The sequence below is a fragment of the Phascolarctos cinereus genome, unplaced genomic scaffold (genome assembly GCF_003287225.1).
Source record: "Phascolarctos cinereus isolate Bilbo 61053 unplaced genomic scaffold, phaCin_HiC Scaffold_4;HRSCAF=312, whole genome shotgun sequence".
In the NCBI taxonomy this organism is placed as follows: domain Eukaryota; kingdom Metazoa; phylum Chordata; class Mammalia; order Diprotodontia; family Phascolarctidae; genus Phascolarctos; species Phascolarctos cinereus.
This window is the reverse complement of record NW_027555847.1, coordinates 645194022-645217726: the sequence shown is the minus strand read 5'-3', so window position 1 is coordinate 645217726 and position 23705 is coordinate 645194022. Positions and strand designations below refer to the sequence as shown.

General features: G+C 37.4%; 1 protein-coding gene across 1 annotated transcript in view; it reads left to right on the top strand.

The window, feature by feature from the left end:
* The window catches only part of AGO2 (argonaute RISC catalytic component 2), a 157126-nt gene that overhangs the window by 119340 nt on the left and 14081 nt on the right, over positions 1-23705 (top strand). The window contains 5 exon segments of the mRNA XM_020967055.2: positions 5730-5820; positions 9088-9282; positions 13956-14090; positions 16564-16665; positions 21777-21976. Coding sequence (XP_020822714.1) covers positions 5730-5820; positions 9088-9282; positions 13956-14090; positions 16564-16665; positions 21777-21976 — 723 coding nt within the window.

The window sequence follows — 23705 nt, the reverse complement described above, 5'->3', positions numbered from 1 at the left end:
AAGCCTTGCTATTCAAAGACTTTTTAAATAGGCAGAATTATAGAATTTTAGAATTGAAAGACACTTTAAGCATCATTCTTCCCTGTCATTTCATTTTCTTTTATTAAATTCTGTATATGTCTTTGGTTTAGTGTTGTTGTTATTGTTGTTATTTTAATTTTCAGCTCCAAATTCTTTCTCCAGCCCCACCCCACGACATGGCAAGAAATACAATGCCTAGTGTACATATGAAGTCATGCAAACTTTTCCACATTAGCCACAGGGCCAAAAAAAAAAAAAGCTAGAAAAATTAAAAAAATATGCTTCAATATTCACTTGGAGTTCATCGGTTCTCTCTGGAGGTGGATCATATTTTTTATCATGAGTCCTTTGGAATTGTTGTGGATCATTGTATTGATCAAAATAGCAAAGTCTTTCATGGTTGATTATCTTAACAATATTGCCATTACTATGTAAAATGTTCTAGTTCTGCTCATTTCACTTTGCAGTAGTTCATATAAGTCTTTCCAGGTTTTTCTGAACCCATCCCTTCATCATTTTTTTTTTAATTTTTTTTTTTCTTTTTTTTTTTTTTTTTTTGCTTTTAGGCAGTTGGGGTTAAGTGGACTTGCCCAGGGTCACACAGCTAGTAAGTGTCAAGTGTTTGGTCTGAGGCCAGATTTGAACTCAGGTTCTCCTGACTTCCAGTGCTCTATCCACTGCGCTATCTAGCTGCCCCATCATTTCTTATAGCACGCTAGTATTCCATCATAATCATATATCACACTTGTTCAGCCATTCCCCAAATGATGGGCATCCCTTTGGTTTCCAATTCTTTGTGACCACAAAAAGCTGCTATAAATATTTTTTTATATATGTCTTTTCCCTTTTTCTTTTATCTCTTTGGTATACAGTCCTAGTAGTGGTATTGCTGGGTCAGTTTTATAGACTTCGGGCATAGTTCCAAATTGTACTCTGGAATGCTTGGGCCAGTTCACAATTCTACCAACAGTGTATTAGTGTCCCTATTTTTTTACATCCCCTCCAGCATTTGTCATTCTCTTTTCTATCTTGTTAGCCAATCTGATGGGTATGAGGTGGCATCTCAGAGTTATTTTAATTTGTATTTTTCTAATTATTAACATTTCATTTTCTAAATTAGGAAACCAAAGCCCTGAGTTGGATGGGGATTTCCTCAAGATCACACATGTTCAGACTATGTTATCCAAAAGAAGGGACTGAATCTGGTTTCCCGGTCCATTGTTCTGGGTTTTTTTTGTTTTGTTTTGTTTTTCATTTAAACATTTATTTCCTATCCCTCATAACCCCCACCATAAAAAATTTTTTAAAAATCTTTGTAATGACATATTTTACAAAAGTAATTCCTAATGTGTCAGTATTTAAATGATTAAAATTGATGAATCTTTGTTTGCAAATTGGACCATAGTAGTTCATTCTTAAGGATCCAGCTTCTCCCTATGTATGAGTTGCTCAATTTGCAGTCAAGACTGGACTGAATTTTCTTCTTTGATATACCTGGGTAACAGAAAGAGCCCTCACTGCCTTTGGAGTCATAGGACCTCAGGCAAACAACAGCCTCTCAGGGTTCTGGTTATCGTATGCCTTATGAAAGGATTGGACTGTGCGGGGTCCTTTCAGCCTTTCATCTCCTTATATTCCTATGAAATAGTAACCCACCCAACTTGGAGAAAGTTAATGAAATTAAAGCATTTGAGGACTTATTAAATGCTCAAGAAAGGAAGTAGAATTTACCTTCCAGAATGTCAATTAATCTTTTAGAGCTGTTAGAAGAACCTGGTTTGTCTTGAGGTTTTGCAACTGAAAAATAATGAAGATGTCAATGGAAAAGCACATTTCTGAAAATAGTTGCACTGTGTGTCTCTTCTTCTTTTCCCTCTTCCTCTCCTTGTGTTTATCTCTCTTTTTTTGTCTCTCTCAGTTTCTCACATATATAACTCACATACACAGAAGAAAATAATTTCAATTTTCACATTTATAACTCTAGCCAAAGCTCATAGTCTCCCCACCCCCTCTCAACCCCCCCCCCAAATAAAAAGTCTGGCTTTTGTTTGTGTTCAGAGGTTGTGTTCCAAGATGGTTTCAAATTAATACATGGAGTCTATTAAATATAACAGCCTGTGATGGCTCTTCATTGGAATTATCTGCTGACTGTATCTGCAGTCATCACTCCGCATCCAAACTGAGCCAGCTTCCTGTCTTACCCAGATAAGCAGTTTTTACTTGACTGAGTTTCAGCTGAACCAAGAGCAGTTGTCAGGACACATGATTAATGTGTAGGAAACGTGTTGCATAGACATGGAACTCATTTTCCCCTTCTTCCTGCTATGCTGTGCAGAATATAATCATTGTGCCTGAATGAACTGTTTTCTCAAACTTGGAAGGGGTCTTCAACTTATGGAATTAATAAAGGAGAATGCAAAAAATGAAAGGTTCTTGTTTTCATTCACCATATATTCATTAGGCAAATACTGCTAGGCAAGTTACCCTTCTATACAAACAATTTTTTAAAATGACCATGACCAATAGCAAGACAGTGATAAACAAAAAGGTTTGGAGATATTACCCTATTACCCTTTTAATGGATTCCATAGTTTTCATGTATTGGCGGAGTCACGTAACTATGGGAAACTTGATGGAATAATTATGATGAATAGGACCTTGTATTCTATATTGGGGCCTGTTTATAGTCACTACAGTAGTTGTTGCAAGTACTTCCTAATGCCTTATGGTTTGCTAGTGATAAACCTTTCTCTTCACCACTTTCTAAACCAGACATTCTTAGCCTAGCATGTGTGAAGCTTTTTTTTTCTTTTATATTTATTTTTAGTTTTCAACATTCACTTCCACAAGATTTTGAGTTCCAGATTTTCTCCCCATCTCATCCCTCCCCCACCCCAAGATGGCATGCATTCTGAATAACTTTCACCTAATTTGCCCTCCCTTCTATCTCTCCCCACTTCTCTTATCCCCTTCCCCTTCAATTTTCCTATTGGGCAGGATAGATTTCTATACCCCATTTCCTATATATCTTATTTCCCAGTTGCATGTGAAAACAAGTTTAAAAAAAATTTTTTTTTAACATTTGTTTTTAAAACTTTGGGTTCCAGTTTTTCTCCCTTCCTCCTTCCCCACCCACCCTCATTGAGAAGGCAAGCAACTAAATACAGGATATACATGTGTAGTCATGCAAAACACTTCCATAGTAGTCATGTTGTGAAAAACTAAGTATATTTCCCTTCATCCTATCCCATCCCCCATTTATTCTATTCTCTCTTTTGACCCTGTCCCTCCTTAGAAGTGTTTGCTTCTGATTACCCCCCTCCTCCAATCTGCCCTCCCCTCTATCTCTGCTCTCTTGTCCCCTTCCCCCCCTGTTTTCCTGTAGGGTAAGATGGATTTCCATACCCAATTGAGTATGTATGTTATTTCCTCCTTAGGCCAAATCTGATGAGAATAAGATTCACTCATTCCCTCTCACCTTCACCTGTTTCCCTGCCACTGTAAAAGCCTTTTCTTGTCTGTTTTATGCCCCATTCTACCTCTCCTTTCTTCTTCTCCCAGTATAATACTCTCTCACCCTTTAATTTTATTCTACAGATATCACCCCTTCATCTTCAACTCACCCTGTGCCCTCTATCTATCCATACACACACACACACACACACACACACACACACACACACACACACACACACACACATACATACATACATACATACATACATATAACTTTTTCCCTCCAACTACCCTAATACTGACAAAGGACTCATGAGTTACAAATATCATCTTTCCATGCAGGAATGTAAACAGTTCAACCTTAATAAGTCTCCTATGATTTCTCTTTCCTGTTTGTGTTTGTTCATGTTTCTCTTGAGTCTTGTATTTGAAAGTCAAATTTTCTATTCAGCTCTGGTCTTTTTGTCAAGAATGCTTGAAAGTCCTCTGTTTCACTGAATATCCATTTTTTCCCCTGGAGGATTATACTCAGTTTTGCTGGGTAGGTGATTGTGTGTAAACTTTTAAAAACTTTTTGATAGTTTTTAATCATAGGCGTTTTATTTTATTCATTTAAAAACATTATTCTAAGAAGGTGCCCATAGGCTTCACCAGGAGTTCAGTGATACAAAAAAGGATAAGAAACCTTTGCTCTGAGATCATCAGGGGATGCGGGGCAACCAGGTGGTTCTGTGGGTAGAGCACAGGGCCTGGGGTCAGGAAGACATGAATTCAAATCTACCTTCAGACTCTTAACTGGCTCTGTGACTGTGGACAAGTCACTTAACCCTCTGCTTGTTATAATTCATTGAAGAAGGAAATGGCAAACCACTCCAATAACTTTGCCAAGAAAACCCCGTATGGGATCATGAAGAGTCAGACAGGATTGAATGACTAAACAACAAATAACAACATCAGGGGACTCAGCCTAAGTGAGCAAGTGGTACTAAGGATGTAATGAAGTTCTTTAGTGGAAGGAATGACTCAGATTCTTTATGATGCTATAGTTGTTGGACAAAAACCTTACTGTTGCTTAGATACGTTATTGCCTGGAGTTTAGAACAGGTATTAGTAATAAATAGTGCTGGTGCATTTTAATTAATAATTAAAATGCCATCCTACTATGTGAAATTCTATTAAAACTTTTTTAAAAAATTTGTTCTTAAATGTAAGTAGCAAAACTACCCTAAACAATCATTTCATAGTACCATATTAGTTCAATTTTAATGGTAAAATCCCCCCCCCGCCATGTTATATTGTCTGTTCTTTGGGATAAAGATAGTCATTACAAGGGTTGTTTTTATTTATATTATTAATTATTTTATATATTCTCTTTGTTTTACGTGGTTTGCTTCACATCACTTCATACAAGTCTTATTGTGTTTTACTGGGAGTGGTCTTAAAGAATAACTGTTTCACCAACATATGAAGGGTAGGCCCCAGGACCTGAAATGGTGTAGCCATTAAGTGACATGTGTCTTGAATTTAGCTTTGGCAGAGACACAACTAGAGTAAGAAGGTATGTCTCACCAGCTTCATCTATGGCCAAGGACTATGCTAGGTCCCTAGGTTGGACATAGACATAGGTCACAAAAACTTTTGAAATAGGGTCCGACTGTGGTCTGGTGGCAAGAAAATAAACCGTGGGTCAAAAAAATCTGGTGGCAAGGCTACATTCCACTTTTGACTGTGTGACCTTTAGGCAAATCATTTCTCTTCCACAGAACTAGCCTTCTTTTGAACCTCAGTTTCTTGATCTTTAAAATGGGGAGAACCGCTTGTGATCTTTACTTCCTAGTGATGTTGTGATGCTCAATCAAGGTGACATATATAAAACTCTTGGCAACTGTCGAGCACCTATAAATGAGGTGCTTTGTAAACTAGACATTCCATGTCTTGCTTTAGTTAAGAGAAGGGAGCATATTGATCCATGGCTGGGCCAAGGATTTCCTGAGGAGTCTTGAATGTCCCAAAGACCAGATGAACTCCAGGGACTACAGCAAAATAAACATTCAAGTCATACTTAAGGTATTTCTATAGTGGAAATTCTTCTTAGCCCTCAGCAATCTCTCCAGGCGTATTTTGTAGATGCAAGTAATAACCTGAAGAAGGCACTCTTCCAGATGTTATAATATAGTGGGTATGGTCAGACAATGCAGATCTTAATATGTATTTTAGAGATTATTTTAATGATATCACATTCTTTTCATTAGGCCTCCAGTATTTCAACAGCCTGTCATCTTTCTGGGTGCAGATGTCACTCACCCCCCAGCAGGAGATGGAAAAAAGCCTTCTATTGCTGCAGTAAGTCTCTTATATTTCCTTTCTTTTCACCTCTCAGTTAAAGAGACTTCCTCTTAAATCCTCCTCTTACTTTTATTGTGCCTGTTACATTGTTTTCTGTAGCTGTCTAGTTACATGTCTCACACCCCATATTGGTCTGAATGTTGATCACTTTTTCACCAAATCTAGGTTGTTTAAAACTCATCTGGGACCCATAATTACACAAAATTCTGAAAAATCAGAAAGAATAAAAATATCATCTGTGATGAGAAACCTTTATTTTAATAGAAAAATGATTTTTAAACTCACTGTAAAAACTCTCTTATCAGTACATGAACACACCAACACCTCTACATAATTTTGTTTTCCTTTCAAGAACAGCACGTTTTAGTGATGTGGCTGCTATCTAGGCCAATACAGTTTTTGTAGTTTGGCAATTTCTTTGTAGTAGGGAGTGAGATGTTATATTTATTCATAAAGTGGATCATTATAAAATCACTAAAGTGTCAAAAATTTCTGAGTAATGACCAACAAAAAATGAATATGCCAGTGGATTGAACTAGGTGGCCACTTCCAATAGAAGGTCCTTCCAATACAAAAATTCTCTGATTTTATACTTTTACTGGTCATGAATCACAAGCATAATATGTTACCTTGAAACTGATCCATTTATGAATTTGAAGCATAAATTGCTTCCCCAAACGTGGAGTTGTCTCTGGTGCCCAGTATGAGGCTTGATTTCTAATCTCAACTCTTTCCAAGGTACCCTTTCTATACATAATGTTTCTTCATCTTTGAAATGATTGTGCCTTGGTCTAGTTAGCTAGCCATGTGCCGTGGTCTTATCAGCCAGAAAGAACCCACTTCTAACTTATGGGTGCCCCAAGCCAAAAAAAGCAGGCTAGAGACAGGAGAGTCAGGAATCAGACAGAAGTTTAATTTCAAAGTGAGGGAAGTGGCTTTCAAGCAAGGACACATACCAGAGTCCTGTCCCTAGTGGGAGGGACCTGCTTTAGTGTGGGGAGATCCCATGGCTATGCAGTGAGCTGTATCCTGGACATGAGGGGGAAGGCAATAATGTGATAAATTTTATTTGTAGCAGGCCTTCATGACCAGAAACAATTCTGGGATTTTGCTATAGCTGAGATCATACAGAGGGTAAGTGCAAAGGATTCTTGTTATGCCAGACTCAGGGTACAGTCTGCTTGCTGTGCCTTAGCTCTGAAAAACAGGGTGCCTCCTACTATCTTGACAGTTTACCACAAGCAGCTCAATTTCATAAAATGGCAATAGTAGTACCCGGCTCACAGGACTATTATGAAACTCATGTGCTGTCATGTGAATGTGGATTGTATATATTTTAGAATCCACACATTGAATTCCAAAGCTTATATGGCCCTCATAGGACAGACAATTCAGAATATTTTACCAAGCTAAAATTCTATCATCGAATCACAAAATCTCAAAGTTGGAAGGTCAATCAGAGCTCAATTTCTCCAATTGATATTTTAGTTATCTCTTCAACCTTCCTCTACAGCAAAGATCACTGACAGTCATCCAACCTCCATTTGAAGACCTGTAGTCATAGGGAATAGAGCAGCTAGGTAGTTCAGTGGGAGATCAAATCCAGCCTCAGGTATATACTAGCTGTGTGTGACCCTGGGCAATTCACTTAACCCTGTTTTTCTCAGTTTCCTCATCTGTAAAATGAGATGGAGAAGCAAATGGTAAACCACTCCAATATCTTTGCTAAGAAAACCCCAAATGGAGTCATGAGGAGCAGGACACAATTGAAAACAACTGAACAAGAACAGGATGAAGCCTAGAAACAAATAGTAATTTGGCTGTGAATTAGCCATTCAATTTTGCAGGCAGAAATAGGACTAGCACCTAAGTCTTAAGTTATTGCTGTTACTACTACATAATGCTGCTTCTCTTACTGAGCTCTCATTTTATTTTTTTAATAGGCAGAAATTTTGAAGATACATAACTATGAAGTTTTTGTTGGTTGCTATATTTGGGGGCATTATTATCTAAGTTCAGATTTTTTATAATATGGGAAGTAATATGTTTTTAGTCTCTTTCCTAATCCAAAGTTATTAGAAATAGGTTTTTTTAAATCTACTGACATTGTATTCATCCCAACATGAGCAATTTGAGCCTCAAAGCTTTTTTTTTTTAAACCTTGACTAATGGCTTTTTAATAGGTGCTAATGAGTTTACATTAGCAGATTTTCTTTTTAAAGTTTGGATTCAGAGAACCTGGTAAATAGTCCTGTAGTTTGTCTCATTATCACCTGGAAATAAGAAAAAAAAAATAACTGACTCAGACTGATTTTGGAAGATTTTTCTGAAAAGATGTAGTAATTTAGGCCCTAATTTTGTTGGGGAAGTTTTAGGTGGAAAAAAAAAAGTCATTTCCAGGAGTTGTTCTATTTTTCTGTATTATATTTGTTGGTTATTTCTCTGTATTATAATAAGATTTTCTTTTTCCTGAATAGCTTTTGAAAGTTAATGAATAGAAAGGCAGCATGTGAGCTTAGGGGTCAGGTCAAGGACTGCCAGTGTTACATTCACTGACGATATGACCTGAACAGTTGATTTCACTTCTTAGTGCAGACTAGATAGCTTTTCTTCTCGAAATTACCAACGAGTTGCTCATTTCTATCCTCAGAGGGAGTTCTATACACTGATGAAATCACAAACACCTTTCTTATTCCCCCACTCCATCATTACCCCTTAAATGTATAGATTTGCCATCCCTACCCAGTATAGAAGAAAAAGTAAATAATCACTTTGTATGACTATGAGGGTAAATTCCCACCCTTAAATATTCTTTCTCCTTCCCCTCTGCCTGTATATTACTGTGCTCAATACCAGATAAAGTTCCCATCTATCTGAAGTGGGTTAAACGGGCATGCTCAGATGCCTAAAAAAAATTTCTCTCCTTTTGCAGTGGTCTGTCACTCTTGGAGGGTGGGGAGGAAGAGGCCTCTGTACGAATTCTGTGTTCTTGTCATAAATTATTAATCTTAACATTCAGTGTGTAACGGCAATACTTGTGTGCTCACAGTAAAATGTGGAGGTCAGAAGCAAGGCTTAAGTTGTTCCGTTGGAGGGGAGGTTGGCATAGATATCCTCCAAGCTGCATTCCAAAATTATAACCTAACTATTCTTTGTAAAATCTGTGACTCTTACCTCTTATTGACAGCATAAAGTTACTCTCCTTTACTGGGATCTTTTGTGACAAGGCAGTTCTGAGAAAACTGAAATCTTGTTCTTTAACAGGTTGTAGGAAGCATGGATGCCCATCCCAATCGTTACTGTGCAACTGTGCGAGTTCAGCAGCACCGGCAAGAGATCATCCAAGATTTGGCTGCAATGGTCCGAGAGCTCCTTATCCAGTTCTATAAGTCAACACGCTTCAAACCAACTCGCATCATCTTCTATAGAGATGGTGTTTCTGAGGGACAGTTTCAACAGGTTGGGATAATTTTTCTTTTGCCCTATTCCAACCCTTTTCATTTTTCCATTGAATTTTTATGACTAATTTGACCATTGTTCGTGTAGTTTTTCTCATTACCTCATTATTTTTATCATTATCTCACATTTCTCTGTCACAAGAATTCTAAATCTTTTTTTGTGTCATGGACCCCTTTGGCAGTCTGTTGAAGACTGGCCCCCTTCTAAGAATAATGCTCTTAAATGCATAAAATAAAATTCATTGGATTACAAAGGAAACCAGTTATACTGAAATATAGTCATCAAAATATTTTTAAACTAAATTCACAGACACCAGATTAAGAACCCCTGCTTAAGCATTTGTATGCTTATTAAAGTGCTTTTCTCGTCATGCTATGAACTCTTTATTATAGTTTACTCTTGCTTAGAGAGGTAGAGGTTACATGGCTTCCATGTGGTCACAAAGCTAGTAAGTGGTAGAACAGGGAATCATAAAGGGTAATAGTCTATTTCTTGTTTACTCCTCTTAGACTCTTTGGTGGAGCTGGGGCAAGCCAAGCCTGCTTCCTTAAACTCTCTCCATCCCTCATGACATTCAACCTGATCCATCAGTTGGGGCTACTGGTCTTTAGAGTACTGATAAGCCAATGGCCTTCACTCCCCAGTGAACATTATGAGCAGTGATAATTATTCTCATATTCTTATCTCACTTAAAGGTTTACAAAACATTTTATCTTCTACCCTATGAGGAAGATATCATGAAGGTATCCTAAACAAGGAAACTGAGGTTGAGAGACCCTTCACCATTATGGTTGCTGTCCTATGAATCAGTGCCCTTCCTAAGATGGATTTCTAGAACAGAACTCAACCACAGATATTGATCACAACCCCTTTACAAGCTTCCAATCATTTTTGTGGCCAAAAAATCATCACCCTGTGACCAAACTAGTGAGGATTCTCTTCCAGCACTTCACTACTCTATATGATGAGTTTAGTTTTGGAAAAATTTGTATTTGAGATTGCATTGAGATACTCTCTGTAAAATGGAGGCAACAGAATCTGATCTAGTGAGAGTCAAATGCAGGCTTAATTTTAAAATCTCCCCCCAAAGTGACTTGCCCTTGGTTGTAATTTTAGTAAATATTAAGAATTGGATTAGTTCAAGTCTCTTTCCAAATTCTTCATTGCATCATTGCTTTATTCATATGTATCATCTATTGATATTAAGAGCATACTTGCACTGAACTTCAGAACTGATGATGGGGTTCCTGTAGGGTTCATCTGGGACAATGACCCTCAGTGATCCTCTACAGTTAGGAAACTATTGCAGTAATCTAGGCAAGAGGTGATGAAGACCCAAACTGAGCTGGTAATTGTGTGAGTGGAGAGAAGGTTCATATGCAAGAGATGGTTAGAAATGGCAAGATAAGGCAACTAATTAGGTATATGAAGTTCAAAAAATTGAGTGCAGGACAATGCAAAGGCTATAGATCTGAGAGACTAGAGAATAGAAGAGTTTGGAAGATGGGATGATATAAGGGGAAAGATAGTGGTTCAGTTTTGGATATCACTATTTCCCCCATAGAACTATTCACTTCTATCAGATTTCCCTTTTCTGTAGTTCTGATTCTTGTACAGAGTCTAAATGCACACACTTGCCTTTCATTTGTAAGTTTGTATTTTTCTTTTTAGTGAAGTACATTTGGTAGGTTTGTGGTTGCTTAACTTTAGTTCACTGCCTCAATTTCCTTCCTTGTAAAATGGGGGGCAACAGCATCTAGTCTAATGAGGGCTAGAGGTACTCTTAATTTTAACACCGCCCTCCCCCCTTCAAATCAGACTTTAAAGGACCTTCCTTTGTGGAGAAAACACTTTACTATTTCACAACAAGTGCTTGATGAGGCCATTGCAAGTCATTCTCTTTCAAAATGTGTTCATTTTTTTTTTTAACAGTTCTTTCTTAACATTTTTCCATCTTTGGGAAGCATTGATAAGCCTCTTCGTAGATGTATTTTATATACATAGTCATGGGAAATGTAGAATGTGGATAATTGTTTTAGAAGAGCTCTTCAGAACAGGGATCATCAGACAGATCCTTTCTAAACTCACTTGTGTGTCTATCTCAGAACATTTTGTTACACATAAAAGTGTACTAAAGGATACTCACTTGTTGTCTTTCCAGTGACCAACAGTATTAGCACTTCTAATAATAATAAAGCTAGGGCAGCAAGGTGGCCCAGTGGAGAGAGCTCTGGCCTTGGAATCAGAAGGATCTGAGTTCAAATCCAGCCTCAGACACTTGATACTTACTAGCTGTGTGACCCAGGGCAAGTCACTTAACCTTGATTGCCTCACCAAAAAGCAAAATAGTAATAATAATAATAAAGTTTCTAGAGCCTATGATTTCTTCAGGTCATCTCTCCCCTGAATCTAATCATAACCCCTATACAAGCCAATAGTCTTCAATATTAATGGTTGTGGCGCAAGTCAGCACTCTGGGGCCAAACTAGTGGGGAACCTTTTCCAACTTCCAAGTAGCCTGGTTTTGGAAGCTAATGCCTCCAGTTATCACCAGAACTATACTTGGAGCTTTTCCATCTTGAACTCCCAGGATTTCCATTCTGCTGGCATGACCTTCAAGAACTCAGAGTTGCCTCTATACAATCATGAAGCTTTAAAGGGAAACTTGCTGCTAATAATTCATCTATTCCATATCTTCCTGTTTATCCGTCTATATATCTCTAGAGATATATAAAGATAATGGATATGTATATATCTATATGTGTGTGTGTAAAACATAGATATGTGGATGAATGGATGGATGGATAGTGTCCAAAATGTCTTAATGCAGTTTTAAGTTTTAATAACTTTTAAACTGTTAAAGCTTAAAAACTGCAGTAACATTTTTGGCATGTCGTGTGTGTGTGTGTGTGTGTGTGTGTGTGTGTGTACACAACATTACATACATTCTTACATTTGATCTTCATAGCAATGCTGTGAGGTAAGCATGTAAATCAGGAATCACTGAATTTACAACCTATCTTAGTTGGAAAAGTTAACACAAGTTACCTTGTTCAACCCCTACAGGAATAGATATTCTCTTTCCAATATTCAGCCAACACTTGATGTCCAGTGATGTTAAATTCATCCCATACCTCCTCTCCAATTGCCCAACCTCCGCCCCCAGTGCACCATATAATTGTCAAAACATTTTTCCTTATATGGTATTGAAATCTGTTTCTCTACAACTTCTACTAGTCATTGTTCCTAGTTCTACCCTTTATAGCCAAACAGAGCAAGTCTTGTTTTCTCTTCCACATAACAGTCTTCCAAATTCTTAGAGAGCTATCATATTCACCAAGTCTTCTCCAGGTTAACAGCTCCTTCAAACAAGCTTTGTGGGGTGATTTCAAGACCCTTCACCATCCTGGTTGCCTTGCCTCGGTGCTTTTCAATATATCAATGTCCTTCTTAAAATGTGGTCCCTAGAACTGAACACAGTACTCTAGATCAGAAGTGTCCAACTTGCAGCACAGGTGAACCAAATTAAAATGTAATTCGGAAATATTTTAGCAAAATAAATAAAACTGCAATACAACATAAATGATATTCATTTCTAAGACAATGCAGTCCACTTACATCTGTTACTATTTACGTTTGACACCACTATAGAATGATTGCTTTTGGACAATTTAGGATTTGAGATTTCTAAATAAAGATTTCCATATGACAATCCAGAACTGTTGCTCTAACAGAGTACTAGTGCAAATATAAATTTGGAATCCATTTACATAAAGGTGATAACTTGAATCTGTGGAAGCAGGTGAAGTCACCAAGAAAGAGAATGTAAAGAAGAAAGCAGAAGCCAGGGGAGGAGAAAGTATCCAGGAGGAAATAGAATAGAAGGTTCAAGTGGGATTAGGACTGAGAGTAGGCCATTAGATTTAGTTATTAATAAAGCATTGGTAACCTTAGAGAAGGTATTCCAAAACCATCATCTTTTGAATATCCAATCCAGCCCAAATGTCTTCCATATACACTTTGTCCAGTCAGGATGCCTTTTCTGTCTTTGTTCTACCTGTATTACCAGTTGTATCTTCCCTTTAAACATAACTAGAACTATGCTATTAGAAATTTCAAGTAGGGTGGTTCCATTGTCCTGAATAGTGAAAAGTGTTACTAATCTTTGTAGATCTTTTCCATTTTTCTTCTCTTTGTTGCCCTCAAATGTCTAGTAATGACTTTCATTGACAGTCTTCTCGAGTTTTTTCTTTTTAAACTGGGTTTACCTTCCATAGCTTCTCTCTGCTTTATGAGATAATGCTTCTTATAATCTTCATTATCTTACAAAGGTGTTTGTACTGTCAGCCACTGTTACTTTTGGCTGCACTCTCTGTCTAGCAAGTAACCCGTGTGTTTCTATTTGCTGACTAAGCCAATGTATGGTGTCAGTGGATTTATTTTAAAACTTCAATATGAAATTATTATAATTGGTTTTGATGTTATTTCTGTTATCCATTTCCCATTTTTAATTGTCAGTTCTTTAATTCAAAATTGACTTTTTCAGTTGTACAATATGTCCTTTTTTTAAAAGTTGGAATTAACATTATTAAAGGATTTAGTGTGGATTCTGAGAGTTACTTAAAAAGCTCAACAATTCCTAATCCTGTCTTTTTCTCTTCCGTTTTACTTAGGTTCTTCATCATGAGCTGTTGGCTATCCGAGAGGCATGCATTAAACTAGAAAAAGACTACCAGCCTGGAATTACATTTATAGTTGTTCAGAAAAGGCATCACACTAGGCTTTTCTGTACTGACAAAAATGAACGGGTAAGTTGTAGCAATTCATCAGTGAAGAATTGGCATTGCTCCTGAGCTCACCAAATAAAGACAGATCAGATTTTCCACAAGTGTAAGACTTAGGAAATATGAATCATCCATAATTTCATGTAGTTTCCAGTCTTTTTTTTTTTATATACCTAGCATGCCTTTATCTCTAGCCTTAAAATTGATGATACATTTATTGACTGTACCTCTGCCCTACCCTTAGGCTGTGTACCACCCCTGCACAGAATAAACTTTTTTCCATACCATTGAAGCAAAATTGTTATCACATGTTATTTCTAAATGAGCTCCCATCTATCTACTTGCCAAGAATCTGACCTTTAAAAACTAGAGAGGATTAGGATGGGATAGGATCCATCAGTTTGTGAATACCTGGTGTAGTAGAAGGATAAAGTTAATTTGTATTGGATCTTTTCTTATGTCTGGAAGCTTTTAAATTACAGGCGTCAAGGATCAACTCAGCCTCTTATTTCACAGGACTGTTAAATGTTACAACCCAAATGCAGGGCCAACTATGTTCTATTTCATCACTATTTGGGAACTCCTAACTGACTCTGCCATTAATTACTTAATAAGCACTATGCACCAACATATTCCTACTACTATGTTCTCCTACTCTTGAGTTTATAACATTAGTAATAGTGGTCATTTTGCAATTGCCTATAAATCAGCTAAAAACCATTGATGGACTTTTAAAAAAACATGGCATCAGGCAGAGCATTGTTGGGGGAAGAGTCTCGTAAGTATGGTACTTAGTACTATCATGGTGTAGTGGATAGAACACTGGACTTTTTAAGTTATAAGGACTTGAAGTTTCCTTGAAGTTTATTAGCTGTTTGACCAAGGAAACAAGCCACTTCATCTCTGTGCCTCAGTGTGAAACAGTGATGATTTTACTTGTCCTAGTTATTTCAGTAGTTAGTTATGAGTAAAACCCTTTATCAGCTTTAATTGCAAACATTAATGTACTACTTCTTCACATGAAATACTGCTAATAGTGAACTTTAATTTTAGTTTTGTGGAGAAACTTGTGATGCTTGAAAGCACTATTCAGTTACCCATATGCAGTCCAAACTGCTCATTTCCTCCTCTTTCAAATCTGGGCTCAGCTCAGATCTATTCACATTCTGCCCAAATTGTATGCAGTGATAAGACCAGTTCATACGGCTGTGCATCCAACTAAATAGTTATACCCTGAACAATAGGAATTCTTTCTCCACTTGGTTTTTCCTGTATGAATTGTTAGGCCAACCTCCTAAGTGATTGGGAATCTCATTTAGGAGCCTGTGCACTGTTTCTGGGCTTGACACAATCAGCAGAATGTTAGCTGTAAACAGGAGCATCTGAAGGACCTTGTCATCTTTAGGGGAATCCCTTTTCTGTTTGGAGAGGTAGTATACTTTGTATTTTATACCTCACTTGATATTAATATTAAAACTGAAAATTAACTTTGGTAGCATTGCTGTTTTTGTGTTGGTATAACCTAGTCATGAGCACTGTATATTCCTCTAGCTCTTTAAGTTATTTCTTTAAGGAATACTTTGTATTGCACATGTAATGTATAACAGTTGGAGGTTTTGTGCAGAACAGTATTTTAGGAAGGCTAATCTGACAATGATATATAGGATAGATTTGAGTGGTAAGAGACTTTGAGGCAAGATGACCAAATTATAAAGCTAATGAGACACTTCAGGCATCAACATTAGAGAAGTGATGGGGTAGGTATATTTTTAAGGAATAATTGAACAAAATATTTTGACTAACAGTGGGGAGAAGTGGAAAGGGTCCAAAATGATTTGAACATTTTGAAATTCTTTAATGTTGTACCACTATCTGTACCTCAAATTGAGCATTTTAATCTTTGAATCTAAATTAAAGCTTCTTTAATTCCTCCCTTTGTGTTTAATTTTTTTTTCATTTTTTCTTTGCTTAAATAGGCTTATTTACTCTTAAGCTCATTCTTACTGTTATTCCATCAGTAGTGTTACAATACCTTTTAATGGTCCTAAGGTCTTACTAGAAATCTATTCTTAATTGTGTCATTACTCATCTCAAATAGGATATTCAATATTGAGGGACCAAGTAGGTTTGATGTTTTAACATGATTTTCCATCCTGAGGTAGGATTTTATGAACCCAGCACGTCAAGTTAAAAATGACCATACATGATGGAATTGCTGCTATGGTTTTCTGAGTATAAATTGTACAATACAAAAGGCTACTAGCCTTTTAGTCCTGGGGTTTTCTAAGAAATCCTGAAAAATAATTATAATCAATCTACTTAGTTTTGGTTTGGAAGTTTTTAAAAATAAAACATTTGACATTAGAATTCTTTATAATTTAGTATGTTCTTTTATATATCTGTGTATGTGTGTGTGTGTGATGTGTGTGTGTATTTTTAATGTATGACTTAGCTCTGTCCATTTGCATTACTTAATATTACTCCTCTTTTACTGTAGGTTGGAAAGAGTGGAAATATTCCAGCAGGGACAACAGTAGACACCAAAATTACCCACCCATCTGAATTTGACTTTTACCTGTGCAGCCATGCTGGTATTCAGGTAGGGCCAAGTATTTCTGGCTTTTTGAGTGACTTGAACTATAATGTTTAACAGTGATCACTTAAATATGGCAGCTCTGGATTAATTGTGGAGTTCCCTAACCAAATGATTGTTGAATGTCTACACCATATGAGAAATGGTTCCAACCATCTAGGATCTTACTGAGCTGCTCTTCGGGCAGTGAGGCATGTTTAAGGGAAAAAAACAAAAAAAACCCCAAAACCTAGTATTTATTCATTATGAGCATGAATAATAGACTATCCTCTTTTTAAAAAAGAAAACTTTACCACTGAAAGACTACGTTGTGTCATATACCTGTGCCTCAGTTGTTTCATCTATTCATATAAAGTTTAAAAAAGTATTTTTATTTTTAAAAACTATAAAGTAAGGAAACTAATGTAAATGATGAAGTCATTTGATTTAACCAGTATTTATTCTGCAATTAGTGTGTGTGTACCTAGCCTTGTAGTGAGCACTATGGTAGAAACGAAAGAAGAATAAGGCACAGTCCCTAGGCCCCAGGAACTTTTACAGTTTGGTTGAGGGGACAAGTAAGGATAACTTCTGCATTCCTAGTTATGTAATCATGAAGGAATTCTAAAGAAGAAAATATTTCAAGAGGGACACCTGCCTATATTCAGATAACTAATGGGTTGTCATATGGAAGAAGAATTGTTGTTTAGTCATTTCAATCATGCCTGACTCTTAGTGACCCCATTTTGGGGTTTTCTTGGCAAATATACTGGAGTAGTTTGCCATTTCCTTCTCCAGGAAGGAGAAGTAGACTTGTTCTAAGTGGCCCGCTAGAGCAGTCCTAGAATGGATGGATAAGATGGTAAGAGAGGCAAGGATAAAAAATCTAGAATCTGCTTCCAAATTACATAATGAAAATTAGACGGAGGCATATTTCAGCTCACCAAAAGGAAGAGTTTTCTAACAGTGATAGTGGCTGCCTCAAAAAAAAGAGTAATGGCTTGATGGCCATTTCTAATGGACCTGGTTAGAAGGGATTGATTATTTCTAGGAATGCATTACATATAATAATTTGTAAGGCTCCCACCTCATCTTAAGATTCTATGATCCCTCCATAAGTGGCAAAAATAGACCATTATTATACTAACCCTAACCATGCCAAGAACACTTCTGGAATGTTTCTAGTGTTAAATAATAATTCAACAAACATTAGGTAGGAACACTATGCTAGGTATTGGAGATACAAAGACAAAAATTAAACACCTCATTTGGGAATAACAATTGTGGAGGATGGGTTGGAGAAGAGAAAGACTAGAAGGAAGGAGATGAGTCTAAAAAGTTGCTGAATTATTTCTGCATCTCTAATAGTTCCCATATGTGTCCTCTTCTCTCTACTCACAACCATAATCCTAGTTTAGACCCTCATTACATCTTCCTAGAGTTTTTTTTTTCAAGTGAGGCAGTTGAGGTTAAGTGGCTTGCCCAGAGTCACACAGCTAGGAAGTATTGTGTGTCTGAGGCTGGATTTGAACTTAGGTCCTCCTGACTCCAGGGCCAGCGCTCTATCCACTGCACCACGTAGCTGCCCCATCTTCCTAGATTTTTACCAAAGTCTTACAGTTGGTCTCCCTGCTGCAAGTCTCTCCCTATTCCAATTCATATTTCACACAACCACCAAAGTGATTTTCTTCAAATGAAAGTCTGACCACTGCCTCCTGTCAATCAAATCAATCAGTCAATCAGTAAACATTTATTAAGCACTTGGTAAGCATTTATTTATATGTGCTAGGCACTGTGCTAAACACTAAGGATACAAAAGACAATCCCTGCCCTCAAGGATCTTACAATCTAATGGAGGAAATAATATGCAAACAAATATAACAAAGCAATCTATGTATAGGATTTATATGAAATAATTAACCGAGGAAAGGCACTAGAATTAAAAGCATTTGGGAAAAGTTTCCTGTAAAATGGCTGTAGCTACCTCTTACCTCAAGAAGCAAGTATAAAATCCTCTGTTTGCTATTTTAAGCTTTTCGTAGTACAACCTCACGCTGCCTTTCCTACTTTATTACACATTACTGCCAGCCACAACCCTTGAAAGTCTAAGGCAACGAAGCTGTTGTTAGAATTCTTGTTTTCCTTCAAGACTCAGCCCAGGTGTTTTCTTCTCTGTGAAGTCCTCCCAAAGATTAACTTGTGTGTATTCTGAATGTACCAGTATGTACATATTGTCTCCCCCACCAAAAATAAGCTCCTTGAGTGAATTGGCTGCTTTGCTTTAGTCTTTGTGTCTCCAGATTTGGTGATCACATATGCCCAGTTATTTACGTATTATCTCCCCATCAGATTGTGAAGTCCTTGATTGAGGGTAGGTGCTATCTTTATCATTCCTGGTATCCTCAGCACTTAGCATAATGCCTGGCACACCTTAGGCACTTAATAAATGTTTGAGTCAGCCTGGAGTCAGGAAGATCCCAGTTCAAATGTGATTTCAGACACTTAAAAGCTGTGTGACCCTGGGCAAGTCACTTAACTCTATTTGCCTCAGTTTCCTCATCTGTAAAATGAGCTAGAGAAGGAAATGGCAAACCACTATTGTATCTTTGCCAAGAAAACCCCAAATGGGGTCACAAAGAGTCTGACACAACTGAACAACAGCAAATGTTTGTTTATTATTAAGTAAGCACTTAATAAATCATTATTGGATGATTGATCTTGTTCAGTCATTCAGTTGTGTCTAACTCTTCATGACCTTGTGCACCTTAGCACATCAGTAATGTCCATGGGGTTTTCTGATCTAACCGATTGCTAAGTCTTGTCAGTTGTACCTCTAGATCCTCATTATCTCCTGCTCTGATATTATAATATGTCTTGTTATATATTTTGTTGAATATTATAATAGGATCTTCCTGTTTCCAGTTTCTCCCCCTCTCCAATCCATCTGCTACATAATACCTGCCAAGCTGATATTCCCAAAACACAGATCCAATCATGCCTTTCTCCTACACAGATAGAGAGATGTCTCCCTGTTACCTCTAGGAAAACATAAAATTCTCAGCCTGGCATTTAAAGCCCTTCACAATCTGTTGCCCATATGCCTTTTCAGTCTTACTTCATATTACTAACCTTCACTACACTATATTCGTCAAACTAGCTTGCTAATTGCTCTTCATACAGAATGCTCCATTTCCCACGTCTTGCCTTTGTACAAGTTATTCTGTGTGTGGGGTGCAATCCCTTCTCCCTTCTACCTCATAGAATTCCCAGCCTCCTTCAAAGTACAGCTCTTTCATGAGCTTCATAATCATCTATTACATGAGGCCTTTCCTGCATACCTCTCCTAACCAGTTGTTAGTACACTCTTCCTCTTGGAAATACTTTGTATATATTTTTATATTTACCTGTGTACAGATTATAGTCTCCTTTTCTTCCCTGCCCCCCTCCCCTCCCAATAGAATGTAAACTCATTGTGGTCAGGGAGAGTTTCATTTTTGGCTTTGTTATCACCAGCACCTAAAGTGGTGCCTTCACATAGTTGGCACTTAATAAATTTTATTGAATTTTTTCTCCCAATAAAGTAGAAAGCAAGACCTGTTTAAGAGAGAAAGTATGGTCTAAGTGGGTTAAGGAGAAAAGAGAGGGTATGGAATTGCTACTGTGGAAAAGGTGATAATGGAAGACTACAATGATTTCTTTGCAACAGTGATAGCCCAGTTAAAAAGAGATAACTTCTCAGTTTTTCCAGCTATTCTCTGATGCATCATGGGGGGAAGGGGCAGAGAAAGTGGATTGGGGTGGGGTGGGGAGGTTGAGAGGGGAATAGTATTTAGTAAAGTGTGACTGGCAAAAGGACAAGGGATTTTAAAATAACAGAAATTGTAGAGTTGATCTTGTCAAGACTGTGAAGAGAGAAAAATGAGACCTGAACAGGAGTGATAAATGGTTCAGGAACAGAGATTCTCAACCTTTTGTGTATTAAAGACCCCTCTGGCAGTCTAATGAAGTCTGTGGACCCCTTCTCAGCATAATATTCATAAAATGCCTAAAGTAAAGGGCAGCTAGGTGGTGCAGTCGATAAAGCAATTGGTCCTGGAGTCAGGAGAAACTGAGCTCAAATCTGGCCTCAGACACTTAATTAGCTGGTGACCCTGGGCAAGTCACTTCACCTCAATTGCTTCCCCCCAAAAATGCCTAAAATAAAATACATAGGATTGTTAAAAGAAGTGATTTTTTAAAAAACTCAACATTATCTGAGTTAGTTCCTTGGCTCAAAACTTTTTGTTCATATCAACAAATGTTTTCATAAAAATAAGTTCATGGACCCCAAGTTAAGAGCCACGGAATGACTTTCACAGTAAAAGCATAGAATCTCTATAGGACTTGTAAGGCAAAGGGATGGTAGATAGATGGATAGATTGGAATCATGATACAGAGAGGAATTTTCAGAGTTCCACAACACAGGTACAGTCCAGTCATGGTTGGTAGTGAAATCAAGGGGCATGCCTACCTCTGTGGGTGAGTGGTATAAAACAGTAGTGTCAAACTCAAACAGAAATGGATCTCTGCCATTACATACTGACTTGAAAAAAAACACACACAAATTAACATTATCTACATTGTACTTTTATTTATTTTATTAAATATTTCCCAATTAGATTTAATCTGGTTTGCTACTTCAGGATTCTAAAGTGAGGTTGTACATCTGGGAATTGAAACAGTTAATGAACTTAGAAGCCAGGGTAGGTTGTTGAAGGTGACAGATCCATTTTTATATTGAAGTTCCTGTGCCTGAAGGTGGAATTGGGGAAGAAAGGAAGACTTAACCAGGTGCTGAATTGTTTGATGATAAAGGAAGGAAAAAATATCTAGAATCCAATCGATCACTGCCTCAAGGATCTGAACCAGGTGATAAAGACTGGCTAATATAGATTGTATGAACTGGACAATTGTTGAGTAAGGTGGCAATAACAAAAATGATTTGGAGATGATAGTGGAGGAGGAAAGAATATGTCTACTCTTCTTCTTGGTCTAGTGTGTAATAACTGTAAGAATTGTTTCCTCTCTAGACAAGTGCTTTTTGCTTTGTTTATTTTTAAACTGGAGTTTGACTTGAGAAATCTATTTTTAATTTTTAGGGAACAAGCAGGCCTTCACACTATCATGTCCTTTGGGATGACAATCGTTTTTCTTCAGATGAATTACAGATTTTGACTTATCAACTGTGTCATACCTATGTGCGCTGCACACGCTCTGTCTCTATCCCTGCACCAGCCTATTACGCGCACCTGGTGGCCTTCAGGGCCAGATATCATCTGGTGGATAAAGAACATGATAGGTAAGTAGAATTCCCCTCCCCATTCAGTCAGTATTACAGGGCTGTAAGCTTCGTGACTCTTGGTCAGAACCACCGGCTGAGTTGTAAGAGGAAATGAGAAATTCTGTATCAAAATTGACTTTTTTCCATGGTCACTTTGAAATGGTATTATTTTAAAACCATAAATTGGCAGCTCCTTTTTTGATTCTCTGTTAACCACCTCCTAATTTATATATACCTGCAAAATTAGGAGAGAATCCAGCTAATTTGAAAATGTCCTAAAAATCTTGTTTAAAAGAATTTTTTTTTTATTTTTATTTTTTTGCTTTTTTGATGAGACGGTCGAGGGTAAGTGACTTGCCCAGGGTCACACAGCTAGTAAGTGTCAAGTGTCTGAGGCCAAGAAATGAGTTTTTAAAAAATCAACAACTCAACATTATCTGGGTTATTTCCTTGGCTCCAAAACTTTTTGTTCATATTAACAATCTGAAGGTGATGGCCGGCCTAATAGAATATTTGGGGTTTTCAGTATTCCTTTTGAAAAATTAAATTTCAATGCAACGAGAAGAGCTCAGCACTAGGAATCAGAGACCCAAGTTCACATCCCAGCTCTGCTATCAGCGGCCTTTGGCAAATCACTTATCTTACTTGGTTCCCATGTGTATAAGTGAAGTGACTGGACTGATCTTTCAGTTCTGGCTTATTATAAATATACTCATTTGTTGTGTTTTTCAGTCATTTTCAGTCATGTCTCACTCTTTGTGACCCCATTTGAGGTTTTCTTGGCAAAGATACTGAAGTGGTTTGCCATTTCTTTATCCTGCTCATTTTACAGATGAGGAAACTGAGGCAAATAGGGTTAAGTGACTTGCCCATGGTCATTGTCTGAGGCCAGATTTGAATTTAGGAAGATAAGTCTTCTGATTCCAGGATCAGCTCTCTCTATTCACTGTACCATCTAGCTGCCCAGAGTCTACTCATAGTAACCTTTAAAAATAGCTTCAAAATGTCTTTTGGGCAACAGCAACATTCTCCAAACTTACCAAATTCAGTGCAAACCTTGATGTTATGTATGTCACAATTTTAAATCTTCCTTAAGCCTTAGTTTTGGTTAGGCTTTCTTAATTTGAGACCCTTACACTTATACTAATTTTCTCAGCCATCAACCCAACTGGATTTGGGGTGGGGGTGGGGCAGCTATGAGGTTTTTTGGCTCCCATTACTGGGCGTTTTTTTGTTTTGTTTCGTTTTTTTATCATGTACTCTGAGGTAGAGGTGAGTATCAAACTCTCAGAAGCCTTCCTAATGGCTGAACCAGATTTTAAAAATTGGGAAAATATTTGAGAAGATAAATAAAAATAAAATATAACATATAATGTTAATTTATGCCAGCCAACAGGGATCTTTTTCTGTTTTGAGGTTGGCACCCCAGTTTAAGGAATTTCCTTTTCTCAGTCACTCTGGCCTTGGGCTAGAGAATTCAGAATTATATATAACGGTAGAGCAGGAAAGTACCTCAGAGGTCGTCTAGTCTAACCTTGCCTCAGTTTACAGATAAGGAACCTGAGGCTTAGCAAGTTTAGCTGACTTAATCCAAGATCACAAATTTAATTTGTGGCAGAGGAAAGACTATATATCAAGACCCTAGGACTTCTGATTCTCTGCCTAGCACTCTCCCTGCTACTAAATAGACTTTTTGTTTCTCAGTTCCCTTTGTACCTCTCAACCCCTCACTATGATACAGTTCTCT